At 40.1% G+C, this 27615-nt stretch overlaps 1 protein-coding gene across 6 annotated transcripts in view; it reads left to right on the top strand.

The window, feature by feature from the left end:
• OPHN1 (oligophrenin 1) overlaps nt 1-27615 on the top strand; it is a 304564-nt gene that overhangs the window by 225772 nt on the left and 51177 nt on the right. For all 6 annotated transcript variants that reach the window (XM_019753605.3, XM_019753604.3, XM_019753610.2 and 3 more), the window contains exons 17-19: nt 2788-2846; nt 3990-4095; nt 19138-19297. In XM_019753605.3, coding sequence (XP_019609164.3) covers nt 2788-2846; nt 3990-4095; nt 19138-19297 — 325 coding nt within the window. The remainder of the gene's footprint in view (nt 1-2787; nt 2847-3989; nt 4096-19137; nt 19298-27615) is intronic.

Genomic DNA, 27615 nt, shown 5'->3' with positions numbered 1-27615 from the left:
CTGTGAAGGCAAATAATGGGAATACCTGACTTATTCTCGTTGTTTGTTTAAACTGAGGTTTGAATTTGAACTTGAAGTCAGCTGGGGGGAGGCTGTTCCAGACAGAACTGAATATACAAAGGCCTGAAGCAAGAGGAAGAAAACCCCTTCTGGAAAGCACATGTACCAGTATGGGTAGAGTATTGAGTACAGAGAGGGAGGGAGAGACATGTAGGGACCAGCTCATGCAAGGCCTTAGAGGACATTGCAAGAATTGTGCTCTGGATTTATCTGAAGAGGAATGGGAATATATTGAAAGATTTTTAAGCAGGAGGTTGCATGATGAAATTTGTATTTTGGAAAAAAAAATAGAGATCAGATCAGAGGGAGACAAATAGGGAGAGATGGGAACCAAACAGCAGGCTATTGCTGCCATCCTTGGACCAGGGAAGCGCAGTGGAGATCCGTCGAAATAAGCATAGTTGAGAAATTTAGGGAGTAAAATTGGATATGAGGATGGGGGACAGGAGACAACAGAATGACTTCCTCGTTTCTGGCCCATACAACCAAATGATGGTCATACATTTACTGATTTGGGAAACACAAGAAATATACTAGATTTGAGGGAGGTGACAAGTTAGGTTTTGCCTGTGTCACATTTGGGTGTCTTTGAAGAAGTCAGGGCAAGATGTTAAGCAGGTAATTGGCTATATGGGAAATAAATATATAGGAATGGAGCTCAGCAAAGAGTTCTGAGCTTGAGCTAAAAAAATGAGAATCACTGACAAAGTAGATGATAGCTGGAGGCAGGAGCTTAGACCAGATTGCCTAATGGAAGAGGTACTTCACCCCCTTCCCAACTAAACTCCAGGATATGAAGTAATACATCCTCCCTGTGGGTACCTCCCAGTTTGCTGTTTAACCCACTGCAGTCAGACTCCCACCCTCTCTGCTGCACTGAAGCTGCCCATGGCAAGGTCACCAGTGACTCTGTCAATGCTAAACACAGTGGACGATCTCAGCCTACCTTACTTGACCTCTTTGTAGCATTCGAAGCTGTTAAAAGCCCGTTTTGAAACGGTCTCCTCGTTTGGATTCTCTTGTCACTTGCTTTTGGATTTTCTCCCACCTCTGGCCATTTTTAGCAATACCCTTTAGTGACCTTCTACCTACTATTTCCCAGGGTTCTCCTCTCTTTTTACTACACTGGAGAGTTAGGAAGATGAAATATTCACAGGGGCCAGGACATGAAAATGAGTGTGGAATAGACTACGTTCATATTAAACATATGGCAGGGAACCTTTATTTGCATAGCAATCCCTTTGTTTATATATAAACAGCAATAACCTTTTCTTCCACAGATAATCCTACAGGCCTAGTGGAGCCAGATCTTTCAGTTTCTCAATAGAGATAGAAAGGATGGATTTTTTTGGTGAAATATCTCAATCTTTCATGTTCTGATGACTGATTCAATCCATTTCTTGTTTATTTGCTATTCTGGACAAATGAGAATTGTTGGAAGGCCTCAAGTAAGCGTTGGCTGCCAATTTGCTCTCTCTCTTTGAGCAGTGTTACCTGTTCTCCTGGTTTTCACCACCTTCCCAGGTCCAGGATTTCCATATCTACTTCTCAGATCTAGAAAGTCACTCCATCCATCTTCCTAACGGACATCTCCCTTTGGCTATCCCAGAGGCCCCTCTGACTTAGCATCTCTTCTTTCCTCTGAATCAATTTCTGTTCTGTCCACTCACCCAAACCAGGTTGCTCTCTCTCTCACCAACATACCCAATCATTGAAGGAGTTCTGTCTTTAATGTCTTTCAAATAAATCTCCTCACCTTTTCCTTCTATCCCTAATGTCACCATTTCTGTTTAGGCCTTTATTATCTCTTGCCTGGATTACTACAGTAGTAATAGTGACAAGCAGTACAGCATAGTGGTTAAGAGCATGGACTCGAGACAGGCTGCCTAGTTTTGTATTTACTAGCTGTGTGGTCTTGAGTGAATTATTTAACTTCTCTGAACCTCAGTTTCCTCATCTATAAAATGAAGATAATAGCAATATCTACTTTCTTGGGTTGTCATGAGGAATAAATGAGTAAATGTATGTAAATCACTTAGAACGAGGAAGAGTTTGCTATTATTATTATTATTATTATTATTATTAGATTACTTCCTTCTTCTGAGCTACCCACCACCTTCCTTTATTTTATTATCATGCTTATCCAATTGCATTGCAAATTTTGTATATGGCGCTCTCCTCACTCCTTGGAGGTTTGGACTATGTCATATTTACCTCTGGATCCCCAGTACTCAGCACAATGCCAGACACAAATAGGTGCTCAATCAATATTTTTTGACTAAATAAACCTATTTGAGCCTCAGTTTCCTCCTCTGTTAAATGGGGATTTGAATAACTGGTACGCCTCACAGGATGGCTGGAAGGATCAAATGGAAGGGTAGATGTGAAAGCATTCTAGAAACTCAGGAACCGTCAGACTGCAAGGAACTCATATTAGCATTCAATGTGGGCCCACTTGGAAATTGGCAGGATTGGTTTGTGCTTCTTTTCATCTGGGCGAATGAATTGGAGACCTTGATCAAGGTCTCGGCCCACACTCTTGCAGGACTTCTGTTGAATGACTAGCAAATAGGATTCCTCTGACAAAGTTTCTGGTGAAGAGAGAAATGTATGTAATCACACTAAGCTGTGGGGCTCAAAAGCTTCAGCCTTGCAGCCCACAGAGCTGAGAATGTGAGGCCTGGCTACCCCCTTCCCAAAGGAACTTACCATCTTCATTTATTTCAGGAATCTTTCTGAACCTGTCATGACCTATAGACTACACAAAGAGCTGGTCTCTGCTGCCAGTAAGTATTTCTGTTGCTAGTCACTTTGTTGTCTGGCTTACTGATAATGTTTACAGCAATAAGTCTAGAAAACTGCTCCAGGGGAACTAATTGAGGGGGGAAAAAAAACACACACACACAGAGTTTGTCCACTACCAAATATTTTGTTTTTCATACATCAATGTTAGTTGAGTGGCTTGGAGAAAACTGGCTAACGTGAGGGATGTGGCAGGTGAGGACTTTGTTGATCAATTGTCCCCTTCGAACAGAACAAGAGTATAGGCTCACACTAGCAGGGGACAGCACAGTGCTTCCATTACAGTTGCTGTTTCAGCTTTTTCCCAGCATTTTGCCTTTTCAAGTGCTTTTCAATTGTGTTGTGAATCAGTCCTCCTCCTCTTTTAGTGTTAGCAGCACATTTTCTAGGTTATGAAACTGCAGGCAGGGGTGGAGAGGTGCATGGGAAATAGGCATAGAGAATCACCGCAAAAGTTGACAGCTGGAAGAGCCTGAAAAGTTTGGGCCCAGGAAGCACTATATGAGTCTTCCTGCCTACCTCAACATGACCTGTCTTCTGCTTCATGCCCTATGCAGGGGGCAGGAAAAAGAATCAGGGGACTTGCCCTCATAGTGAATCTTCAATGAGGCAAGATACCTTGGATTTTTTACTCTGAGCCATCTCAGTGATTTTCACAGGAAGCCACAGGCAGAAGCGTACCTCCTGGTACTACAAGGATGGTGGGTGGGCAAGGGTTTCCAGCTGGAAATTTACATGGGGAACTTTAGGAGCAAATTGCTTTACCCAGAATTCTGACTTCCTCGGAGACAGTCTTCTCGTCTCGTCTCGTCTCGTCTCGTCTCGTCTCGTCTCGTCTCGTCTCTTCTCTTCTATTTTCTTCATCTTTCCAGGCCTACTTCCTTGTTTTTATCTCTCTTTTTGCCTTTGGTTCTCTCATCTTTCTCTCTGTTTGTCGCAGTGTCTTTTTTACTTGGTCTCATTTTGCCACCATGTCTCTGTGCCCATTTATCACTCTGTCTCTTTGTATCTCTCTAACACCCTTGGTGTCTTTGATTGTCTCCCTTTGCGTGTGTGCATGCACATGCGTATGAGGGTTTGCTTGACCCAATTGCCCAGAAGGCAAACGTCTCTCTGTTTTCTCTCAGAGTCGGACAACCTGGATTACCGGCTGGGAGCCATTCACTCCTTGGTATATAAGCTACCGGAAAAGAACCGAGAGATGCTGGAACTTCTTATAAGACACTTGGTCAAGTAAGTAACTTCTGGGGTTTCAGGAAGAGTTCCTATTAGAGGACTGGCCCACAAGGTAGCACTGTGCCTCATTAAGCCCCAGCCCTCAGCTGCTTCATCCTGAGTGCTCTGCGAGGAACATGATGTTACCTGGACCCTTGTATATATCCTCCAAGGGTCATCAGGTATCTCATTTGAGGAGTTGAGGGGTAACATCAGGTAGAGTGCTCTGAACACAGGCTTTGCTGTCAGATGACTCTGGTTTTGAATCCCAACTCTACCACTTATTTAGCTATATAAGCTTAGGCAAACTCCTCTTAGCCTCTGTTTGATCATCTGTAAAATGAGGATAGTATTGCCTACCACACAGAACTGTTGTGTGGACTGCAATGAACACGGGTAAACTGCATGACACATAGGGGGTTCTCAGGAGATGGGAGTTATTGTTAAGATTATGGTCAACTTCTAGCTTGGGTGTGGCAGGTCGGAACAGACAGCAGCATGCCAGAGTCGGCCTGGTGATGGGCTCCAAGAGGGGTGGTTGTGAGGAGCATGTGTGTCCCACGGTGGTGCTCCCTGGCCAGAGGGTCAATATTGTGAATAAAGATGAACTTACTTGACTCACAAACAGCCCCCTGCTGCCTCTAAGGAAGCAGTACTGTGCCGCCGAAAGCTCTCTGGATTCAGGTTCTACTTGTGCTACTAGCTTTCTTGATGACCACGGACAGGTCACTCTTAAGGCCACTCCAAGTACATTAAAAAGTGAAGAAATGAGAGAACAAGGTTTGAAAAGTCATTATGCATTTTACGTGTTTGTATTTAACAAAATAAAGCTATCAGCACTCTCCAAAAATGTGCTGTTGATATATTTTAAACTCATTTGGAGAGGATCTCAAACACCCAAAATTCGGGCCCTTAGTGAAGGTGAGGCTCTGGGCTAAATGGCCCTCGTGGCCTCCCACCTGTGATAAATCCTGGTCACTCTGCATCTCTGGATCTTGAGTTCCCTGTGATATAATGAGATACTTCTGAGATCTGATCTGGCTGTGACATTCTAAGTTGTTTTTCTGTTTTGTTTTTTTAAACACTTCTTATAGCAAATGAGTATTATAGACATTAATGTACATAAATAGGCAGAATTAACAAGAGGGTGGCTTTTATATTTATCACCAATGTTTGCAGCTTGGGCTAGCAGAGAACATTAAGAGCCGTTTTCTTTTCAAAGAGTTGTTTGATAATCTCAGTAAAAACAAAAATCCGCACATTTGCATGTTAATTTGAAGATGCAGTTGCCCTGGGGCAAACAGACTTTGGGTTTACTGTTCAGCTATATCACTAATTTGCTCTGTGACCTTAAGAAAGTCCCACCTCATCTCTGGACCTCAATTTGTTTATCTGTAATCTGAGGGGACTGGACTAGCTAACCTCGTAAGGGTTCTTCTGGCTCTGACTCTCGAAGAGTCTCAGTGTGTGACAGGAGCCAAGTACTTGGGTGATGATTCTCCTGTTAGTGGTGGGTGAGTAACACCTGCCTCCATCCACCCAAGGTTGTCCACCTGCCTTCGTTCGAGAATCTTGGTCCACCCAATCCCCAGAACAAAAGGAGCAAGAGGCAACACAAACATACAGGGCACAGAAATAGAAAGACAAATACTCTTAAATATATGAAAAACAGCCCAAGTTCACTCACAATAAGAAAAGTGCAAATTAAAAGTAAATCAAGGTACCATTGATTGGCAAATCCTAAGGCTTGACTTCATTGTCTGCTGATGAAATTTGGGGCAACAGGTACTCTGATAGACTGCTGGAGTGGATGCAATACAGACCTAAGGAGGGGAATTTGGCAGTCTCTAACAAATATGCATATGCAGTTACCCTTCAGCAAACACACTTTTGGGCATCCACTTTGAAGACACAACTCCAAATACAAAAGCACATGTGCACAAGCTTCATCATTGTCGCATAAGTTTTAATAGTGAAAGATTGGAAACAACACAGCTGTTCAGCAATAGGGAACTAGTTGAGTACATAATGATCTACTCAAACTGTGATATTATACAGTCATAAAAAAGGATGGAAATTATCTATGATCTTTGTCCTGGTAGTGATTTCAAGAATGCATTACAGATTTCCGGCATGTAAAACAGACAACAAAAACCCAAGGTGTAAAACAGGATATTTAATATGCTACATTTTTTTTGTAACAAAAAAGAGAGAAATAAGAATACATGAGAATATAAACACATATTTTCTTTTGTCAAATGAAGCACCGTAAGATAAAAACTAATGACTCAAAACATTAAACATAGAGTTACTACATGACCCAGCAATTCTACACCTAGGCATGTACCTAAGATAAATGAAAGTATATGTCCACCCAAAAACTTGTACACAAATATTCATAGCAGTGTTATTCATACTTGCCCAAAAGTAGAAACAACCAAATGACTGTCAGCTGATGAATGGAAAAATAAAATGCGATATAAACATACAGTGGAACATTATTCAGCCATCAAAAGGAACAAAGAAGTGATACATGGATAAACCTTGAAAACATTATGTTAAGTGAAAAAAGCCAGACAAAGAAGCCACAGATTATATGACTCCATTTACGTGAAGTGTCCAGAGTAGATAAATCTATAATGACAGAAAGTAGATTAGTGGTTGCCTAGGGCTGGGATGTGGGGACATGGGACGCAATGGGAAGTGACTGCTCATGGTAATAGGTTTTCTTTTTGGAGTTGTGAAAATGTTCTGGAATTAGATAGTGATGATGGTTGCAGAACTCTGTGAATTTTTAAAAAGCATTGAATCGTACCCTTTCAAAGGGTGAATTTTATGGTATGTAAAATATATGTTAATAAAGCTGTTATAAAACAAACTAATGAAAATGGTAACTACAGGGGACAGCTGGTGAATAGAGATGAGAGCTAGATTTCTCCGAGTCCACCTCCTGTGATTTGACTTTTGAGCCATATTCATGTATCACATATCCAAAAGGTAAAATTTAATCAAAAGGGCAACATTATAAACCCTGAAATTAAACACAAAAAGCAAATGAGTCTAAGTGTTTATCAAATTGATAACATCAATACTTAGAGAAAACAGTTATTTCAACTAATCAACAGTCTTCTGACTCATACTTAATGAGATATAATCTAAAAACAGAAGTGCAAAAAATTGTAAACATCATCCAGTATGTTTATTACTACTAATCATATCATTATAATTTGAATCTACTTTATATATTTATTTACATATTTATGTATCTAGTATGTATCTCACAAGGATAAAGCTAGTATGTTAATTATCAAAAGCCAAGATTTACGATGTAAGAAAAAGAGATAAAGATACAAAATTCAAGATGTAAAGAAAAAAAATTCAATAATGGTACAGTTGAATTGAGAATGCCAATATGAACTCATGATTAAAAACCAAAACAAAAGCTGAGTCAGTCTTGAAATGATTCTACCCCAAAAAGCAGTGAATATACATAATGCCCAGACCTTGGTTTATAAATAACATTCCCTTCTCAAAAGTACCAAGGCTTCTTAGAGAAATGGCAGATACCAGGTCTTAGATAAGGAAAATACAAGGTGAGTCTTGGATAAAGTTATACCTTTGTAAGCACAGAACAGCTAAAACATGAGTAAGATCATGTCACCAGAACACAGGAATCTGCTGGAAAGGCTGACACTGATTACATCCAGGGCAGGCAGCCCGAACATCAAAAATAATAAATATTGTATTTGATTATAACACTTTGAATAAATAGAAATTTATGGGAGGTAGGTAGACTCAGGAAAGCTCTTTATTATAGAAGAATGCCAGCTAGTAAATATGAGAGGAATGATAGAATTAGAAAAACTACTGGTTTGCAACCTCAGTGCCCTGTTTCAGGCATGGATCAAAACCATTGGTTGAAAGATTGTTTAGGAACAAGATAATCACACATTTTGAATGTATTACCCACAGATTACTTATTAATTACCAAAGGAAAAAGGTATCTTTATAGTGAAGCTATCTGGCAAGCAAACACCACCTTAATTAATTGGTAAAAGTTACCACCGCTAATAATGGTACAAACTGATCTTCTGTGCCTCAGGATAGGATACAATAAGAGTATACAACATAAACTGAAATAGTTTTGTCAAAAATGTTTAACCGGGTCAAATTAAGCTTTTCCAGTTGACAGGAAATGCGGGATACAGAAAAATACAGAATATTTGATATTCTATAAGACACTGCCTTGGACCTTTCAAAAAAGTCAGCACCCTTGAAAAAGAGGTAGGGGTTATGTTCCATATTAAGACATTAAAGAAACATAAACTGATGTAGTGTGTGAACTTGGATCGGCTCTAGATTTGAAAAACCTAACTATAAAAGAAATATTTGCATGACATTTGAAAAAAATGTGAATAGGGACTAGGTATTAGATGATATGCAACTATTTTTTTTTTAAATTTTATTTTATTAAATTTATTGGGGTGACAATTGTTAGTAAAATTACATAGATTTCAGGTGTACAATTCTGTATTACATTATCTATAAATCCCATTGTGTGTTCATCACCCAGAGTCAGTTCTCCTTTCAAAGAATTACGAATAGAATTGCCATCTGACCCAGCAATCCCTCTTCTGGGTATCTACCCAAAAAATTTGAAAACATTTAGAGATAAAGACACATGTGCTCCAATGTTCATTGCAGCTTTGTTTACGGTGGCCAAGACATGGAAACAACCAAAATGTCCTTCGATAGATGAATGGATAAAGAAGTTGTGGTATATATACACAACGGAATACTATTCGGCAGTAAGAAAAGATGATATAGGAACATTTGTGACAACATGGATGGATCTTGAGAGAGTAATGCTGAGCGAAACAAGTCAGACAGAAAAAGCAGAGAACCATGTGATTTCACTGATATGTGGTATATAAACCAAAAACAACAAAAGAACAAGACAAACAAATGAGAAACAGAAACTCATAGACACAGACAATAGTTTAGTGGTTGCCAGAGGGTAAGGGGGGCGGGGGGTGGGGGGTGGGAGATATGCAACTATTGTAAATTTTTTTTTAAATTTTATTTTATTAAATTTATTGGGGTGACAATTGTTAGTAAAATTGTAAATTTTTTTAGATGTGAAAATGTTACTGTGGTTTTGTAGGACAGCACTGTTGTTCTTTGGAGATGCATGCTGAGGTATTTAGGGTTGAAGAAATTTACTGAATTTTTTTAAAAAAACTTTCAATTATAGTTGACATTCAATATTATATTAGTTTCAGGTGAACAACATAGTGGTTAGACATTTATGTAATTTATGCAATGATCCCCCTGATAAGTCTAGTACTCACCTGGCACCGTGCATAGGTATGACAATATTATTGACTATATGCCCTATGCTGTACTTTACATCCCCATGACAATTTTGTAACTGTCAATTTGTACTTCTTAATCCCTTCATCTTTTTCACCCAGCCCCCCAATCCTCCTCCCATCTGGCAACCATCAGTTCTCTGTATCTTTGAGTCTGTTTTGTTTGTTCGTTCAATCTGTTCTTTAGAGTCCACATATAAGTGAGATCATATGGTATTTGTCTTTCTCTGTCTGACTTATTTTAATTAGCATAATACCCTCTCGGTCCATTCATGTTGTAAAAAATGGTAAGATTCATTCTTTTTTTTTATGGACAAGTAATATTCCATTGTATATATGAATCACATCTTCTTTATCCAGTTGTCTATTGATGGACACTTAGGTTGCTTCCATAATTTGGACATTGTATATGAAATGTCCTTCTTTGTCTCTTGTTCTAGCCTTTGTTTTAAAGTATATTTTGTCTGGCATAAGTATTGCCACCCCAGATTTTTTTTTTTCATTTCCGTTTTCATGAAATGTTGTTTTCAGTCCCTTTACTTTCTGTGTGTCTTCTGATCTTAACTGAGTTTCTGGTAGGTAGCATATGTAATGGTCTTCTTTTCTTATCCATTGAGCCACCCTTTGTCTTTTGATTGGAGTATTGGATCCACTTACATTTAAAGTAGTTGTTGATAGATATGTAGTTATTGCCATTTTATTTATATTTTTGATTTTTTTCTTCTTCTTAAATAAGTCCCTTTAACATTTCTTATAATACTGGTTTGGTGGTGATGAACTCCTTTAGCTTTTTCTTGTCTGGGAAGCTCTTTATCTGTCTTTTTATTCTCAATGACAGCTTTGCTGAGTAGAGTAACCTTGGTTGTAGGTCCTGGCTTTTCATCACTTTGAATATTTTGTGACAATCCTTTCTGTCCTGCAAAGTTTCTGTTGAGAAATCAGGTGATAGTCTTATGGGAGCTCCCTTGTAAGGTAGCTAACTGCTTTTCTCTTGCTGCTTTTATGATTCTCTTTTTGTCTTTAACCTCTGGCATTTTAATTATGATGTGTCTTGGTGTGGGCCTCTGTGGTTTCATCTTGTTTGGGACTCTCTGCACTTCCTGGACTTGTATGTGTCTTTCCTTCTGCAGGTTAGGGAAGTTTTCCATCATTGATTCTTCAAATAGGTTTTGAATCCTGTACTCTTTCTCTTCTCCTTCTGATACCCCTATGATGTGAATGTTGGGGTATGCTTGATGTTGTCCCGGAGGCCCCTTAAACTATCCTCATTTTTTAAAATTCTGTTTTTTTTTTTGCTGTTCTGATTGAGTGTTTTCTGCTACCTTGTCTTCCAAAGTGTTGTTTCAATTCTCTGCTTCATCTAATTTGATGTTGATTCCGTCTAATGTATTTTTCATTTTAGTTATTGTATTCTTAATTTCCGACTGGTTCTTTTTTATGATTTCTATCTTTTTGTGTAAGTTCTCACTGAGTTCATCAACCCTTCCCCTAAAATCCTTGAGCATCCTTGTAACAAGTGTTTTGATATCTGTATCTGGTAGATTGCTTGCCTCCATTTTGGTTCTTTTTCCGGAGTTTTCTCCTGTTCTTTCATTTGAGACATGTTTCTTTGTTTCCTCATTTTAGTTGTCTCCCTATTTTTATTTCTATTTATTAGATAGACCTGCTACATCCATGAGTCTTGGCAGGGTGGCCTTATGTAGTAGGTGTCCTTTGGGGCCCAGTGGTGCAGTCTCCCTGGTCACCTTAGCCAGGTGCTCCAGGTGTGTCCCTTGTGTGGTTTGTGTGTGCCCTCCTGTTGTAGTTGAGCCTTCGCTGCTGTTTGCACATCAATAGGAGGGATTCTCCCTAAGGCTGATTGGTTGTGAGGACTGGCTGTGACTGCAGTGGAGGAGCTGTGGTGCAGGGAGTGACCCTATGGAGCACTATTTGCTTTAGCAGGGCTCTGGTGGCTTCCCAGTCTGCCTGTTGTGTATGTCGTTTGTGGAGGTGTTTGGGTGGTGCTCTGGTATGGCCTGAAGCTGGCCACTGGGTGTGTTGTTTTTGGGGCCTCTTTGGAGGAGCTCTGGTGCAGGCCGCTTCCTGTGCCCAGCCCAAGGCCACCTGGTAGGAGCTACAAAGTGATCTGAGGTTGGAAGCTGCTGTGCTGGACTTGGTGGTGACTGGAAGGGTATGCTGTGAAGTGAGGCCAGATGCCACTAGTGCCGGGGGGCACTTAGCAAGAGGTACAGGGCACGCCAAGGTCAGCCACTGCTAGTTTGGGTTTTGTGGACCTCTGAGAGATTTTAGGAAAGTCTCCAGCATGGGCTGAGACTGGAAGCTTGTGAGCAACAGATGCTGAAAGAGTTGGGGTGGGTGCATGGGTGGGGTGGGGTGTCAGGGAATCACCAGGGTGTGGGGCAAGTGTTGTTAGCCAGGTTGATGGAGACTCAGATATGGGGCCTACCTGTGCCTACCAACTAGGCTGAGGGAAGATTCAGGAAAGGAATAATCGTGCCTGCCAGCACTTCTGTCTGGGAGAGAGCTGTCCCTCCACAGCTTGCACTGAAGTCAGACAATTCAGTTCTTCCCCCTATGTCCCTGGAGCTTTTCCAGCTGCTGTCCTTTTGCGGGAGGTTAGGGCAAGTGTTTGTGAGTCTGTGTATGGGCCCTTTTAGAAGACGCCTTGGTCTATAGTCCCCTTCTGTCTCACCGGGATGGAATCCCTGCTAATTTTCACAGGCAGCTGTGATGGGGGCTCTTCTTCCTGGTACTGGTGCTCCGGGCTGGGACCCCTCACTCCTCAGGGGATACCTCCACAGCTGAGATATCCCTCCTAATTCTGAACTGCTGCACATGGGTGCAGGACCTGCCTGTTCCATGTCTCCACCCCTCCTATAGTCTTCACATGGCTTCTTCTTTATATCCTTAGTTACAGGACTTCTGTTCAGCTCATCTTCAGGTGCTTCTAAGGGGTGGTTGTTTTATAATTTAGTTGTAATTTTGATGTGGTTGTTGGAGGAGGCAAGCACAACATTCATCTATGTATGAAGCAATTTACTTTTGAATGGTTCAGAAAAAAATACACACAGAGAAAAAGCAAATGTAGTAAAATGTTAATTCTTCAGTCTAGGTAGAGATAGTATGAGTGTTCATAGTACTATTATTTAAATTTTTTTGTATGTTTGAAAACCTTTGTAATCAAAAGTTGTAGGGAAAATGCAAATAAAAAAAATAAGCTTAGTCCAATAGGGAAATTAACACAGGAGAAGAAAATCCATTTTCTTTTAAAAAATCACTTCATTATCCTGCCTTCCAATGCTGCTTTCACAATCTATATGATAATTATATTGATTCCTTTCTAATATGTTTCCACTGCCAGCCCATTTTCTAGGCCAATAACAGGCAGACACAAACTGACCTCAGCTAATTTGGGGTTTCCTATTATGCAGTTCTTTTTGGTTGGTACCTATAGTTTCCATTAAACAGAGGTAGGAGAATAATACAGGTCACCTCCCCCACCATCTCACTACCAGTGGCATATTACAATGGAAACAAGCCTGAGGTCTAATTCTGCCACTCATATTGGTATTTATCAGCAAGCAGACACAAAACCAGTTGTACAACCTGTTGTGTAAACTCAGTGAAGTCCCAGTTATATATTTTTTAGATATTCTAACTGTATCTTGCATGAAATGTTCAATTGAAGCAGATGAGGTAATATTACAGCAATACAATTGAATTAGGCAATAAAATCCTGTGATATAATCCCCAAATACAAGACCCCTGTTTAATCGTAGGCCTGGACAACCGTTCTAAAGCATGTGGGCCATTAGGCTTACCGGAGTCTTCTTGTTTTTGTAATAACACTTAAGATATTTCAGAAGCAATACCATGCATTGTAGAGAGTATAGAAAATACAAAAAAATGGTGAAAGCTTTCTATGGCCAGCATCTAAATGTCACTACTATTAGTATTAGTGCATTTTTTTCTGGATCTTTCTGTGAGTGTTTGTGTTCATGTATACACATACCCACACACATTTGCATTTTTACCCAAATGAGATTATGGTATTCTGCAACCTACTTTTTTTCAGTTCAGCAATTTCCACCCTTGAAGACTAGGTTAACATTTCCCTAGTTAACCCCAAAATGCCCTTTATAGGTGGTGCATCCAAACTAGTACAAAGTAAAGGGCTACACATTATATCTACTTCTTATATCCTTTTCATTTTTTTTAAATCTAGCACAGTCACTCTTTTCTATGGCTTTGGCTTGTTGGTGAGACTAGACCAGTTGTTCTGGAGCGTCTTACTTGTTTTGTCTACTTTCTTCATTGTCACATTTTTCAGCTTATTCACTCATTTCCTTTATTTCTTTTAAAATAGAGGCTATCTTTAAAGACTAGGTGGGTTCAAGTTAACTATTTTTTGGTTAGAACACAAGATGATGTTGTGTGTCTTATGCTGCATCACATCTGAGGATACATATTGGTTGATCCACCTTACTGATTTTAAGATTGACCATTACTCTATTCTTCTCATCTGTCTATGCAAGTTTGGTAGTGTCTATACACTATTTCTACTCAATCCGTATATCTTGGCATATCTAAGCAGTGAGAAATCATTTTACCATCAGTCATGCTAATTTAAAAGGCCATTGGTGTTGATTGGAGAGATGAACCTCACAGGAGCCCCTCTTGCTCCTGATTAGAGTCTTTTAAATACCAATCAATCTCCCTAGAATATGTAAGTGTGTATTTCCTGTCAAAATACTACAGTCATAACTAACCTGTCCTAGGGTATACATGGAAACTAATAAGCCCATGTATCAAATTTCACTCATTCTGAAGGGCACTTTTCTTTTTCAAATTATAACCTGAATTCTGGATGCATCTTCCAATCAATGGTGTCTTAAGATCACTGCTGTTAGGCAGTGGTTTTGATGTAATTATCATAATCTCTGCATGCATGCACTTGGTAATAGCTGCTCACATTGTAATCATTTTGGTTAAATTATGTTCATTGTTGAGTTTATTTTCTATTTCAAATGTCTTCAATAACATTACACGATGATTTGACAAGGAAATGATTTTTCTTTCTTAGTGGTACATGAAATAATGGAGTGCTTGCAATTGATGGCATTGATGAAATTCAGGACATTGTACTGGCCATATTGAGGTATTTAAAGTAAATTACATATAATATCGCACTAGTAGAGGAAACCAAAGCTGTCTGTCCTTAAGAGCAGCATCTTCAAGGATGGGGACTGCTCACTTTGTGACAGACAATCTCCCCCTCCATTAGTATCTTGTCCTTTAAAAAATGTTTTATTATGAAAGATTTCAACTATATACAGAAATAGAAGGAAAAGTCTAAGAACTCTCCTGTGCCCATCACCTCGCTTCAGCAGTTGTCAACATATGGCCAGCCTTGTTTCATCTGTATGCTCACCTATTTCTCTTCCTCCCATATTATTCTCGAGCAAATCCCAAGCATCATTATATTTATTTCATCCATAGATATTTCAGTATGCATATCGAAAAAATGAAAAACAGAATACAGTTATCATGTCTAAACGTAAATGAATAATTACTTAATATCAAATATTCTGTGCTCAAATTTCCAGTAGTCTCAAATGTGTCATATGTTTTTTCTTTGAATCAGGATCCAAATAACATCTACACATAGCAATCAGTTGAAATGTTTTTTAAGCCTCTTTATTCTCTAGCAGAGGTCAGCAAAACATAAATGGTTAGATAGTACATATTTTAGGTGTTGTGAGCTATATGGACTGTGTCACTGTCATTACTACTCAGTTCTTCCTTTGTAGTACAAAGCAGCCATTGGTAATATGTGAATGATGGAGGTAGTTGTGCTCCAGTAAATATTTACAAAAACAAGTGGCAGGGTACATTTGGCTTAAGAGTCATTGTTTGGTGACCGCTGATCTATAGCAGTAGCTTTCAAACTTTCGTGTGTGTCAGAATCACTTGGAGGGCTAATAAACAACACAGAGGCCAAGGCTTGATACAATATAAGATAGGGCCTCTATGTTTTCACCGTGCTCCTAATCTGTTGGTTTCCCCTTCATCTCTTTATTTTTTCTTATGATTTATTTGTTAAGGAAAACAGCTCATTTGTCTTTTAAAGTTTCCCATAGTTGGATCAAGAGGCTTGCTCTGATTCCAGTTTTTTTTTGTTTTTTTTTTTTTGTGTGTGTGTCTGTGTGTGTATGTGTGTGTTTGCTTTGGAATGTTTTATGGTTTGTTTGTTTTTCTGGTGTTTTTTGGTGTGTAGAGTGAGGAGGACAAGCACACTTAATAGGTGGTTCTGTGTTCTTCCAACAGTAGACACATAATGTGTGGCTCTGTTTCTTCCCCATTATATTCAAGAGAAGGACTTTCTTAGTTCATTGAATGGCAGAGCTGGAAGTCCCTTTAGATTACCTAAAAACCTTTTCATTTTACAGATGAGGTACATATACCTAGGGATGGAAAAAAGATGGGCCCAGAGTCACACAGCATATTAGTGATGGAACCAGTTTTAATGAATTTATTTAGTTTGTATTGTTTCTATGTGTATTGAGGTATACTTGACAAATCAAAATTGTATATATTTAAGGTATACGACTTGATGTTTGGTATACATATACACTGTGAAATAATTGCCTCAATGAAGCTAAGTAATACCTCTGTCACCTCACATAGATACAACTTTCTTTCCTTCTTTTTTTTGTGTGATGAAGACACTTCAGGTCTATCCTCTTAGCAAATTTCAAGTGTACAATGCAGGATTGTTAACTATATTAACATTACTCTACATTAGATCTCCAGAACTTACTCAACTTACACATAACTACAACTTTGTACCTCTTGACCAACATCTCCTCAGGTCCTTCCTCCCCCTCTGCCCCCGGCAACCACCACTCCATTCTCTGCCTCTAAGAGTGTGACTCTTCTGGATTCTACATATGAGTAAAATCTTGCAGTATTTGTCTTTTTGTGTCTGGCTGGTTTCATTTAGCATAATGTCCTCCAGTTTCATCCCTGTTGTTGAAAATGGCAGGATTTTCTTCTTTTTTGAGGCCGATTAATATGTCATTGTGTGTATATATTTATCTGTTTGTCCATCTATGGACACTTAGGTTGTTTCCACATCTCAGCCATTGTGAGTAATGCTGCAATGAACATGGGTGTACTGATATCTCTTTGAGAGCCTGATTTCATTCCCTTTGCATATAGACTCACAAGTGGTATTGCTGGGTCATAAGGTATTTCTATCTATAGGTATTTTAATTTATGACCTCTGGTCTAAACCATTTAATCAAAATTTCTTTTTCCTAAACTGGAGGCTTTTTACAACCTCCCTCTGATACCCATTCATTTGTTTTAAATTTTGATGTTCAAGAAATTGTTCCTATTTCTTCTAATCTATGTGGTCTAGAGAATTTAAGATTTCTTTGCTGTCAATTCACAACACAAACTCGTATTTAATTCTCTAATCATTCTTCCCTTTTTTGGGGGGTTTCAGTCATCTTATTAATCACAATTTGGGGTGTGACTTATGCCTCTTAATGATTTTCAAAATGTATAATAAAAGACATGTCAAATGCAAAGACATCTTCCCAAAGAATGAGTTACCGTCCAAATCTCATAATGCCAACAAGGAAAAGAATGTCCTAAATGGGATACAAGGAACCTCCCTAGAGAAACAGAAGGCGGCTTTAGCTTAAAGGGGCCCGCACAGCGACTTTAATTTCTTGAGATAAACAAGACAAGCAGGCAGTGGGGTCCAATGGAAAGACTGGAAGACCTGGAGCCCCACAGCTCGGGTTTGAGTCCCTAGATTGCCATGTAGTCACAAACTGAGCAAAACTAAGTTGCTTTACCCTCTGTAAATGTAGGCGTCAGAGATAAAATACACCAGTCTGCCTTTTGGAGTTGTATCTAGCACATTCAACCAAAATCAGTTCCTTTCAAAGCTCTTAAAAGCTGTTGTTCCTAGTTGTTTAGCCATTGGGGATCGCTTGGTGGCAGCATGGAGTTGCTTTTACAATTTAACATTTAAAAAATTCTGTCACTAAAGAATAGGGTTCATTGCAGAAGTATTTAAACTGTTTGAAGGGACCCATCCGCAGCCCAGCAATACCAAAGGCCAGTGAATGGTTATTCATTATCATCTGAATGGCACCCAGCCTTTGTCATGGGCTTAATAGACTTCATTAGGATTTGGCTAAAGATTCTATCCCTGTCAATTACCCACTAAATGACAAGAGCCTGTCTGTTAATGGTGCCAGTCGTTCTGGGGCCTTGAGCCTGGGTGAGTTTTGAAAATAAGTGTTTGTCACAGGCTGTACCATCTCCTCCCCTCCCCACCCCCACAGTCAAACTGATCAGAGCGCTGTACACCTTTTACTTGGCTGCCTGCAGTACTATTGGAAAGAGCACTTGAGACACTCAGTTCCATTAAAAATAATTAATCGATACCTCCTGTGTGCAAGGCGCACACACTTCAAAGTTGTTCACCACCTAGTAGGAGAGGCAGATAAGACACAGAAGACTGCAATATATTCTGTTTGACAATGGTGTCAATCCAGATGAGGACAGTGGGCTGGAATAGCCCTGAAGGGGATGTAGAGTAAAGTGAATGGCAAAGGATAAATGCACATTATTTAGATCTCGGAGGAGGGAGACATTCTAAGCAGAGGGAATGGCATGAGCAAAGATACAGAGGTTTGAAACATCATAGCGTAGCCGGAAAATCTAAGCAGTGGAGTATATCAAGAGTGTCAGAGATTGACACTCTTGCCTACATGGAGACTCCTGGAGAGGTAATGACAACAGCAGACACTTCTAATGGATTATTTCAAGGATACCATGCTAAAGCCATTAAGCTGTATTCAAGAACCCTCTAAGGTGGATACCACTTTTGCAAGTGGGAAAACTGAAGCCCAGAGAATTTAGTTAGGTCACTAACACTCACTGTTGCACAGCTAATGAGCCACCCAGGGCAGCTTCAGAGCCCAAACTGTGCTTTGGGATTAGAAATAGGCATTAAGTTACGGAAGGCCTTAATGCTACTTTGATGAGAGTTTCTCCTGCCCTATAAGTAGAAGGAAGCCACTAAAGGGAATTGAAGCAAGGAGAGTGACTATGGATCAGGAAATTTGGGATTATAGGCCCTGCTCTCATCAGGCTGATTGTAACTTCAGGCAAATCCCTTTCTTTCTTTGGGCCTCTGTTTTTTCATCTGTAAAATGAGGACACTGATAAAGGGCTAACTTTGAGAATCCCTTTCAGCTCTTTGAGTTTTTTGCTTCTCTAACTAGGGGTAGGAAAGGGGCTAAATTCCTAACTGGTAAGACTGGTAGGCACTTTCTCTGTGTACTTTGTTCTTTATACATGCTGTACCTCCAGCCTGGATTGCCATCTTGCTTCCCATCTGCCTTTGCAAGTACTTGCTGACATAGCCCCCCAACCCACGCCTTCTAACTCCTATAGTGCTACTAAGTTAGCTGTCCCTTTTGGCCCCTAATTGTAGACTGTCTTGTATTCTTTGTTAGTTGTTTCCTTTGTAAGGTTTTCTTTCTACTTTGGGCCCCTCCTTCTACTTTTTATCTTCTCTTACTCCCTATATCAATTAACAGTCTTGGTTACAAGGGGGTCTTGGAGAAAATCGTATTAATCATTTTTATTTCTTTTCTGGCAGTGTGTGTGAGCACAGCAAAGAGAATCTTATGACCCCCTCCAACATGGGGGTGATCTTTGGTCCCACGCTGATGAGAGCTCAGGAAGACACTGTCGCTGCCATGATGAACATCAAATTCCAGAACATTGTGGTAGAAATCCTAATTGAGCACTTTGTCAAGGTATGTGTTTCCTGTCCTCACCATCACTCCTTCAAACATGTAACAGTCTCCCCTAGACACTCTCCCCTAGCTGCCTTTTAGAGTTGTGTCTGTCTCCCTCGCTCAAGTCGATAATGGAAGGAAATGCCATGGTGGCACAACAACATTTAGTGGCATTTCTGACCTTGTGAAATTCATTCATTTAGCAAATGCTGCTTGATATGCAACTCTTTGATTATCAGGCTCCTTGCTAGATGGTACAGAAGAAGAAAAAGTTACTATGTATAGTTTTAAGGCGTTAACGGTGTAATGTGAAGACAGCCATCTAAACAAAGGAAAATGATAGCTTTAGAGTGGTGTTATGTACAAGGAAACCATAAAGAAAGCAATACCTATATTTATTTAAACCCCGTCCCATCCTGAAAGAATTCAAGGTGGTATATTTTATATGGTATGTAAAATACGAGGCAGTGTACATTTTAATTAGGTGAAGTGAAAAAAGAATAAATAAGGATAGAGACAGAAAATGAACCCAGGAATGAGGCTAGACACAAAGGTATGTATTGACAAGTCCTGTACACTTGCCACAGTTGGTCCTGCATTTGACTCTAAGCTTTCTAGCAGCCAGTGCCATCCTAACGGAGCATAATTCAATAAGACTTTCCTGCAAGGGGACGGGGCTCAGGGGAAGTCCAGGTGGATCCACAGCTCGAATCCAAGCTCTGCCACTTACTAGATGCATTAGGTGGGATGTGGGTTAGGCTTCTAAGACTCTACATATAAACACAGTTGCTGCAACACAGGAGACTTTTATTTCTTGGTTGTGGGATAGTCCAGCGAGGTGGTCCAGGGCTGGTGTGGTGACTTGAGAGGGGCACGAACCCACGTTCCTTCTTTCTTGTTGCTCTGCCGTCCCTAAGGTGCTGTTTCATGTGCATGACCAAATATCTGGTACATTATACCAATTGAGAGGGGTGAAAGAAAGGGAGGTGGAGGGAGAATGCAACCCTCTGCCTTAAGGTCTTGACCTGAAAGTCACCCATACCACTTTCATTTACATACTATTGGTCAGAATTTAATCTCATGGTCACATCTAACTATAAGAGAGGCAGGGAAGTATAGGGATTTTTTTGGGGGGGGGTAAATTTATGTGCCCAGTCTTTCATTCATATAAAAAAGTACAGACTGGGAAAGTTTTAAAGATGCAGAAAAGCTCCGTTTGGGGTCGTTTGGACTTGAGATTCCTGAAAGATATCGAGAGAGCAAGCACTGTCTAGGAAGTAGTTGACTGAGAATGTAAAGCAGGGTTTGGTCGACTTCTTAATGGGCCATAAAGTAAATATGTTAGGCTTTGTAGGTCATGGATCTCTGTCACAACTACTCACCGCCACCGTTGTATTGGGAAAAAAGCCATAGACAGCACAGAAACAAATGAATATTTCAGCGAAGCTCTCTGCACAAAACAAGCAGCAGGCCTGTGGGCCATACTTTCCTGACTCCTAGTCTAAAGCCCAGATATCATTGTTTGATTGATTGATTGATTGATTGATTGATTGATTGAGTTGATTCAACAAATATGCATTGGAGTACCTACTATTTGCCAGGTATTGTTTTAGGCACTGGAGATACAGCCCTCATGGAGGTTATATTCTAAGGAAGTAGAAAAACAGTATTCAAAATATATAAAATATATAGTATGTTAGATGGTGACGAGAATTAAGAAAACAATAAAGCAGATAAGGGGAGTAGGAAGGGTTGGGAAGTAGTTTTGCAATTTTAAGTACAGTGACCAAGAAGGCCTCATTGAGAAGATGACCTTTGAGCAGAGACCCATGGGAAATAAAGGAGTGATTCATTCAGATATCTGGGGGGAAAATACTCTAGGCTGAGGAAACGGTAAATGCAAAATCCCTGAGGCAGAACTGTGCTGTCATGTTCCAGGTACATCAAGGAGGCCAGATTGGCTTAGAGCAGATTAAGCAAAAGAAGAAAGCTGAGGAGATCTTGTAGGGCCTCAGAATCCACTGCAGGGATTTTGACTTTGCTATCTGAGTAAGATAGAAAGGGGTTTTTGACCAGAGAAATGACATTATTTGTCTTGTGTTTTAACAGGACTATTCTGCAACTGTGTGAAGAATAGCTATAGGGGAACAAGGGTAGAAGCAAGGAAACGAATTAGCTGTAACAGCTGTTTCAATAATGCAGTCAGGCAATGGTTGTACCTTAGATGAGGACGGAAATAGTGGAAATGGTAACAAGTGGTCAGGTTCTAAATATATTTTGGAGGTAGAGCCAACAGATTTGCTGACAAATTATATGCGGGATGTGGGAGAAAGAGAGGAATCATGGGTAACTTCAAGGTTTTATATCTGAACATCTGGAAGGATGAAGTTCCCATTTACTGAGATAGATAAGGCTGGAGGGGAGCAGATTTGAAAGTAAAGAGCAGGACTTCAGCTTGGGACAAATGAAGATACTGTATATGCCTAGGAGACATCTGATGTCAGAGAAGAGAACAGATTAGAGAAGTAGAGTTGGCCTTCGATAGCATAGAGGTGGTGGTTAAAACCATCTGAGTGAATAGTCTCGCCTAGGGAATACTTGTAGCAAGAAAATAAATGTTAGAGCAAGGATTGAAGTCGAGGGAGTGGCAATGTTTGAAGGGCCAATAGAAGAGACCACACAACAGATTGAGAAAGAATCGTCAGTGACAGGAGAACTTGAAGATAAGGGATCCCTAGACTTCTGGAAAGGAGAGAGTTTCAGGAGGGAAAGAGTGGACAGTAATTTCAGTTTCCCAAGATATGTCATGTAGGGTAAGCACTGAAAAGTATCTACTGCTTTAAATGTTTTTGAAATTTTAAAATATAAGCATACATGTACACAGTGAAAATTTCAAACTATAGAGAAAGTGTAGAATGAAAAACAATTCTATCTTTACCTATGGTCAACCTTAGTTCCATTTTTCATTTCAACGTGTTTTTTTTGGTCATTCCAACAAAGAAGAAAAGTACATATATACACTACACATGCATTTGGTGGATCTTAATATGTGTACATTATTCCTCTACTGACTATAACTAAAAACCCTGGACATTATATATAAAAGTAACATAAGAAGACTCTGAAATTTGGAGGGAAGAAGTCAGACCAGACTGGCTAGGGACCTTGGGACCTGAGGAATGACATGGCCATAAGTCACTTAGGTTTTATTTTTGCCTCATATCTCCCAGATTGGGTAATGTGGAAGCTGACAACCTAAGAACACCAATGGGTATGGTCTAAGAATGTTCCAACAAAAGCCTGCTTTCTCTAGCCAAAGCACCTGGAAATGGACAGCATAAAAACAGAGAAACAAATGTTAGATAATAACCTCTCTGCTCCAGCAAAACACCACAGAAAAAATTGCAGCACCTCCCCCACCCCTGCCAGCAAAGGTTCAACGGAGAGCCTAGACGTCTGCCTTTGCCAGTCTGTAAGAAGGCAGCTGAGCTTCCCTCCCTCCACCCCATGTAGTGGTATCAAGAAGGCCAAGTGGGAAACTGGACTTCGTTCCACACCTGGTGGTGATGAGACAATGTCCCTCACCCCCTTTGGTGTCAGTGGAGACCCCATGAAGTTCCTGAACTTCCATGCCCGATTAACACGAGTAGTGTCAGAGGAGCTTCCACCACCACTCACTGGTAATAAGGCTACCACACCATCGTGTCAGTGGAAAGGAGACCATGTGGGGAGCAGTAGTGAGGCACCTCTTTCCCCCTAGCCAGAGTAGTAGCAGCAGAGGCCTAGGGAGGAGCCTAAGTTCCTACTCCTGCCTAGTAGTAACAAGGAGTCCTTCCCTCGCTTTGATATGTCATTGGAGGACAAGTGGAAAACCTGGACTTAGACCCCATCCCTGCACTAATGAGGCAGTGCTCCTTCTCCCCTGCATTGGCAGTGTCAGAGACGACCTGCAATAACAGAAGATACACGTAAGAACAAGACTCTTACTCATAACACCCAAATGTATAGGCTTCAGTTGAAAATCATTTATCACACCAAGAAAATCTTAACATGAATAAGATAAGACCATCAACAGAATCAATACCATGATGACACAGATGTTAATTGTCTGACAACTTTTAAAGTAGCCATCATAAAAATGTTTTAACAAGCAATTAGGAATTTGAAACAAATGAAAATATAGACAATCTCAGCAAAGTAATAAAAAGTTTCTGGAAAGAAATACAAAGACTCAGCAAAGAAATAGAAGATATAAAGAAGAACCAATTAAAATTATAGAACTGTGAAATGCAATAAGTGAAATTTAAAGTCCATTGGATGGGCTCAAGAATATATGGGAAAGAAACTGAACTTTAAGAATAACGGACATTATGCAATCCAACAACAGAAGACTAAGAGAATTTATTACAAGCAACCTATCCTAACAGAATAGCTAAAGGAAATTCTCTAAACAATAAGTACACAATATAAGAAAGAATCTTGGAACACCAGGAAGGAAGAAAGGATAACAGAAAGAGCAAAATTATGGGTAAATTCAGTGGACTTTTTTACTCTCCAGTTTTCTCAATTATGTTTGATTGTTAAAGCAAAAGTTTTTTCCCAGCTTTATTGAGATAAAGCAAAAGTTATAATATGATCTGATGTGGTTCTCAGTATATTTGGAGGAAATACTTAAGACAATTGTATTATTATATATAAAAGAGGGAACATAAAGAACATCAAGGGAGGTAAGGTTTGTATATTTCACCAAAGAGGTGAAATATTGACACCAGTAGCCTGCGATAAGTTATGAATGCATAATGTAATACCTAAGCAACCACTAAAATGCTATATTAAGCGATTCATGCAGATAAATCAAATTGGAATTATTAAAAATGTTCAAGAAAACATAACAGTCCTAAATGTTATGTATCAAACAAAACTTCAAATTACATAAAGCAAAAGTTTTTAGCACTGAAAGGAGAAATGGGAAAAAATCTATAATTATACTTGGGGATTTTAACATCCCTTTCTCAACTACTAAGAGAGAAACTAGACAGAAATCAGAAATTATTAAAAGGCTTGAAGAGCACCATGAACCAAAAGGATCTAATTGACATTATAGTACACTCCACCCTACAACAGCAATATATACGTTATTTTCAAGTGGCCATAGAACTTACAGCAAAACACCATATCCTGGATCATAAAACAAACCTCAAGAAACTTAAAAAAAATTGAAATCATGCATAGTGGTTTCTCTGACCACAGTGGAATCAAACTGGAAATCAATAACAGAAAGGCAGCATGAGGCTTGGCAGAAAAAACGGTGACGTTGGAGAACCCAGCTTCCCAGTCCACCCACATAGATCAATGATTGGACAGCTATCTGTAAACAAAAAACAGATCTGGGAGACCTCTGCAGTCCACTTAGGAAGTTTTAGCAACACAGTGGAACAACAACAATGACAAACAAAACAAAACAAAAAGAATAATTGCACAAGAAGAGGAGGAAGACTAACTTCATTTTTGCCTGCATCATCCCATTCCCCAAGGGGGCATTGTTCAGTGCCAAAAAAGAACTTCCCAGCTAGAAAGTATCCCTCTTGCCAGAAAAGGAAGAACAGGGTAAGCGACCGGCTTCTTCAGCTCTCAGGGAACTGTGTAAAGGCCCTACTTCTGTTTCACCCCACCCAGACTGGCAAAGCTGAGATGTATACGGCTCGCTAGGAACAAGGAAGAAAACTGGAGGCTATTATTAGCAGGCATGCAGTGGAGGTGGTCATAGTTCACAAAGACCTGCTCTGTAGACAAACTCAGCAAATTTCATCATACATGAAGCCAACAGCCAGCACAGCCACTGCAGACCCTTTGTAGATCTTGCCAGCTTTCTCCCCACAGTTATTAGTGTTCCTTAATGCCAGCCACCTGAATCACTTTCCTCTCCCTCCAACCCCTCACCCGTGATGGAGCCCAGGAACCACACTGGCAGCTATCCAAAGTCTCTGTAGCTATACAAATGTAAGACACTAGCTGCCTGAGACTTCCCCAACCCCTGCCAGAGCCCGGGAGCCAGGCCTGTAGCTAGTGTGGGCCTCTGTAGCTGTGTGAGTACAAGATGCCAGCCTAGGGCTCCTAGGCTGACCACTACCACCATGCCCACATTTGGGGCTAGCCCACCCAGATGTGCACCTGCACACCACTGGCCCAACACCCATCTTTGGCCTCCACCACAGAACACATACTGCAGGGGGTGGGGGGATCAGTGTGAACCATGGGTGAGCAGGCCAATAGCCAGGACCCCCACAGCTATTGTTTGCCCAGATGAGGCCCTGCCTCTGTTGCTGGCTGGCACAGCCATGCCTACCTTTAGTTACCCCTTTAAGCTGAGCACCTGTACACCCCCAGCCTGAACCACATCACCAGCCTCCACTGAAGTGTACATGTTTGTGGGGAGAGCGTATAGCCATACGAGATCATGCTGAAATCCAGGACCTCTACAGCTGCCAGTGAGCTCATAGTTGGCCCCAGCCCTTGCTTCCTGCCCTGGTCCCCATTACTATGTGTGTGTGTCTCCAGCTGGCCCTTGCCTATGCATATGCACCTGCAGTTGGCCCCCACAGCTAAATTGTATATATAACCAGCTCCATCTACCACCTCTGACTGCCCTGATCCCTACCTGCTAGACTTAGAGATGCCACTTAGTACCCCAACAGCCCTTGTCCCCTCTGTGGACCCACTCACAAAGGCCCACACTGTGGATGATAATATAGACCCCAGCAGCATGAGAAACAGATATCCCACCCCTCCCAGACCTGGTGCCACCACGTGGTTCCACGCTTAGAACCTTGTACCACTAGACCAAGGGTCATAGTACAACCCAACATGACCCCACTCACAGGTAAAAGGCTTCCCTTGCCAAAGTAAGTCCCTAAAGTTTGCAAGAGGTGAGTGCTTCTTTAAATAAGCAGACACCTACACAAGGGTACAGGGATCATGAAGAATTACAGAAACAGGTCTTCACCAAAGGAATACAGTAAACCTCCATTAACTGGCTCCAAAGAAATGGAGATTCAGGAATGACCTGACAGAGAATTCCAAATAATTCTGCAGATGCCCAAGAGAACATAGGTAAATAATTTAACAATATCAGGAAAACAATACAATATCAAAATGAGAAGTTCAATAAGACGTAGAAAACATAAAAAAAAGAAACAAACAAATTTTGGAGCAGAAGAATACAATGACTAAACTGAAGAATTTAATAGAGGGGATCAAAAGCAGACTTGAGCAAACAGAAGAGATAATCAATGATCTAGGAGACAGATCAATTGAAATTATTCAATCAGTTGAGCAAAAAGTGAACAGAATGATAAGGAATGAAGAAAATGGTCATTATATGATAAGGGGGTCAATTCATCAAGAATACATAACAGTCATAAATGTATACGTACCAAATTATCAGAACACTTAAATATATTAACCAAACACTAGCAGATCCAAAGAGAGAAATGAGAAGAATATGTTAATAGTAGGGGACTTCAGTACCCCACTTTCAGCAATGGATATATCATCCAGACAGAAAATCAACAAGGAAATGGAGGATTTGAACCATACTTTAAACTGAATGAAACTAACAGACTTATACAGAACATTTCTTCCAATAGCAGCAGAATGCACATTCTTCTCAAGTGCACATGGAATATTCCCCAGGATAGATCACATGATAGATCACAAAACAAGTCTTGGCAAGTTTAAAAAGATTGAAATCATAGGAAGTATTTTTTCCAACCACAGTGGTATGAAACTAGAAATCAATAACAAGAGGAAAGCTGGAAAATATACAAATATGTGGAGATTAAACAACATACTATTGAATAACCAACAGGTTAAAGAAGAAATCAAAAGATAAATCCAAAAATATCTTGAAATAAAAGACAATGGAAGCACAACTGCACATTAGAGGGATCATTCTACATGATTAAGTGGAATTTATCTTTGTGACGCAAGGGTGGTTCAACATATGGGAAACAATAAATGTGAAACATCACATTAATAGAATGAAAGATAAAAATCATGTGATCATTGCAATAGAGCTTTTGACAAAATTCAGCATCCTTTCATGATAAAAATACTCAACAAATTGTGTACAGAAGGAACATACCCCAACACAATAAAGGATATATACGACAAACACATAACTAACACCATGCTCAATGGTGAAAGTTTGAAAGCCTTTCCTCTAAGATAAAGAACAAGACAAGGGTGCCCACTCTCACCACTCTAATTCAACACAGTACTGGAAGTCCTAGCCAGGTCAGTCAGGCAAGGAAAAGAAATTAAAGTAGGAAAGGGAG

This window comes from Rhinolophus sinicus, chromosome 18 (assembly GCF_057876585.1).
Source record: "Rhinolophus sinicus isolate RSI-liver-muscle chromosome 18, RSI-T2T, whole genome shotgun sequence".
In the NCBI taxonomy this organism is placed as follows: domain Eukaryota; kingdom Metazoa; phylum Chordata; class Mammalia; order Chiroptera; family Rhinolophidae; genus Rhinolophus; species Rhinolophus sinicus.
The sequence above is the reverse complement of the archived record's forward strand: the minus strand, read 5'-3'. Positions and strand labels throughout refer to the sequence as shown.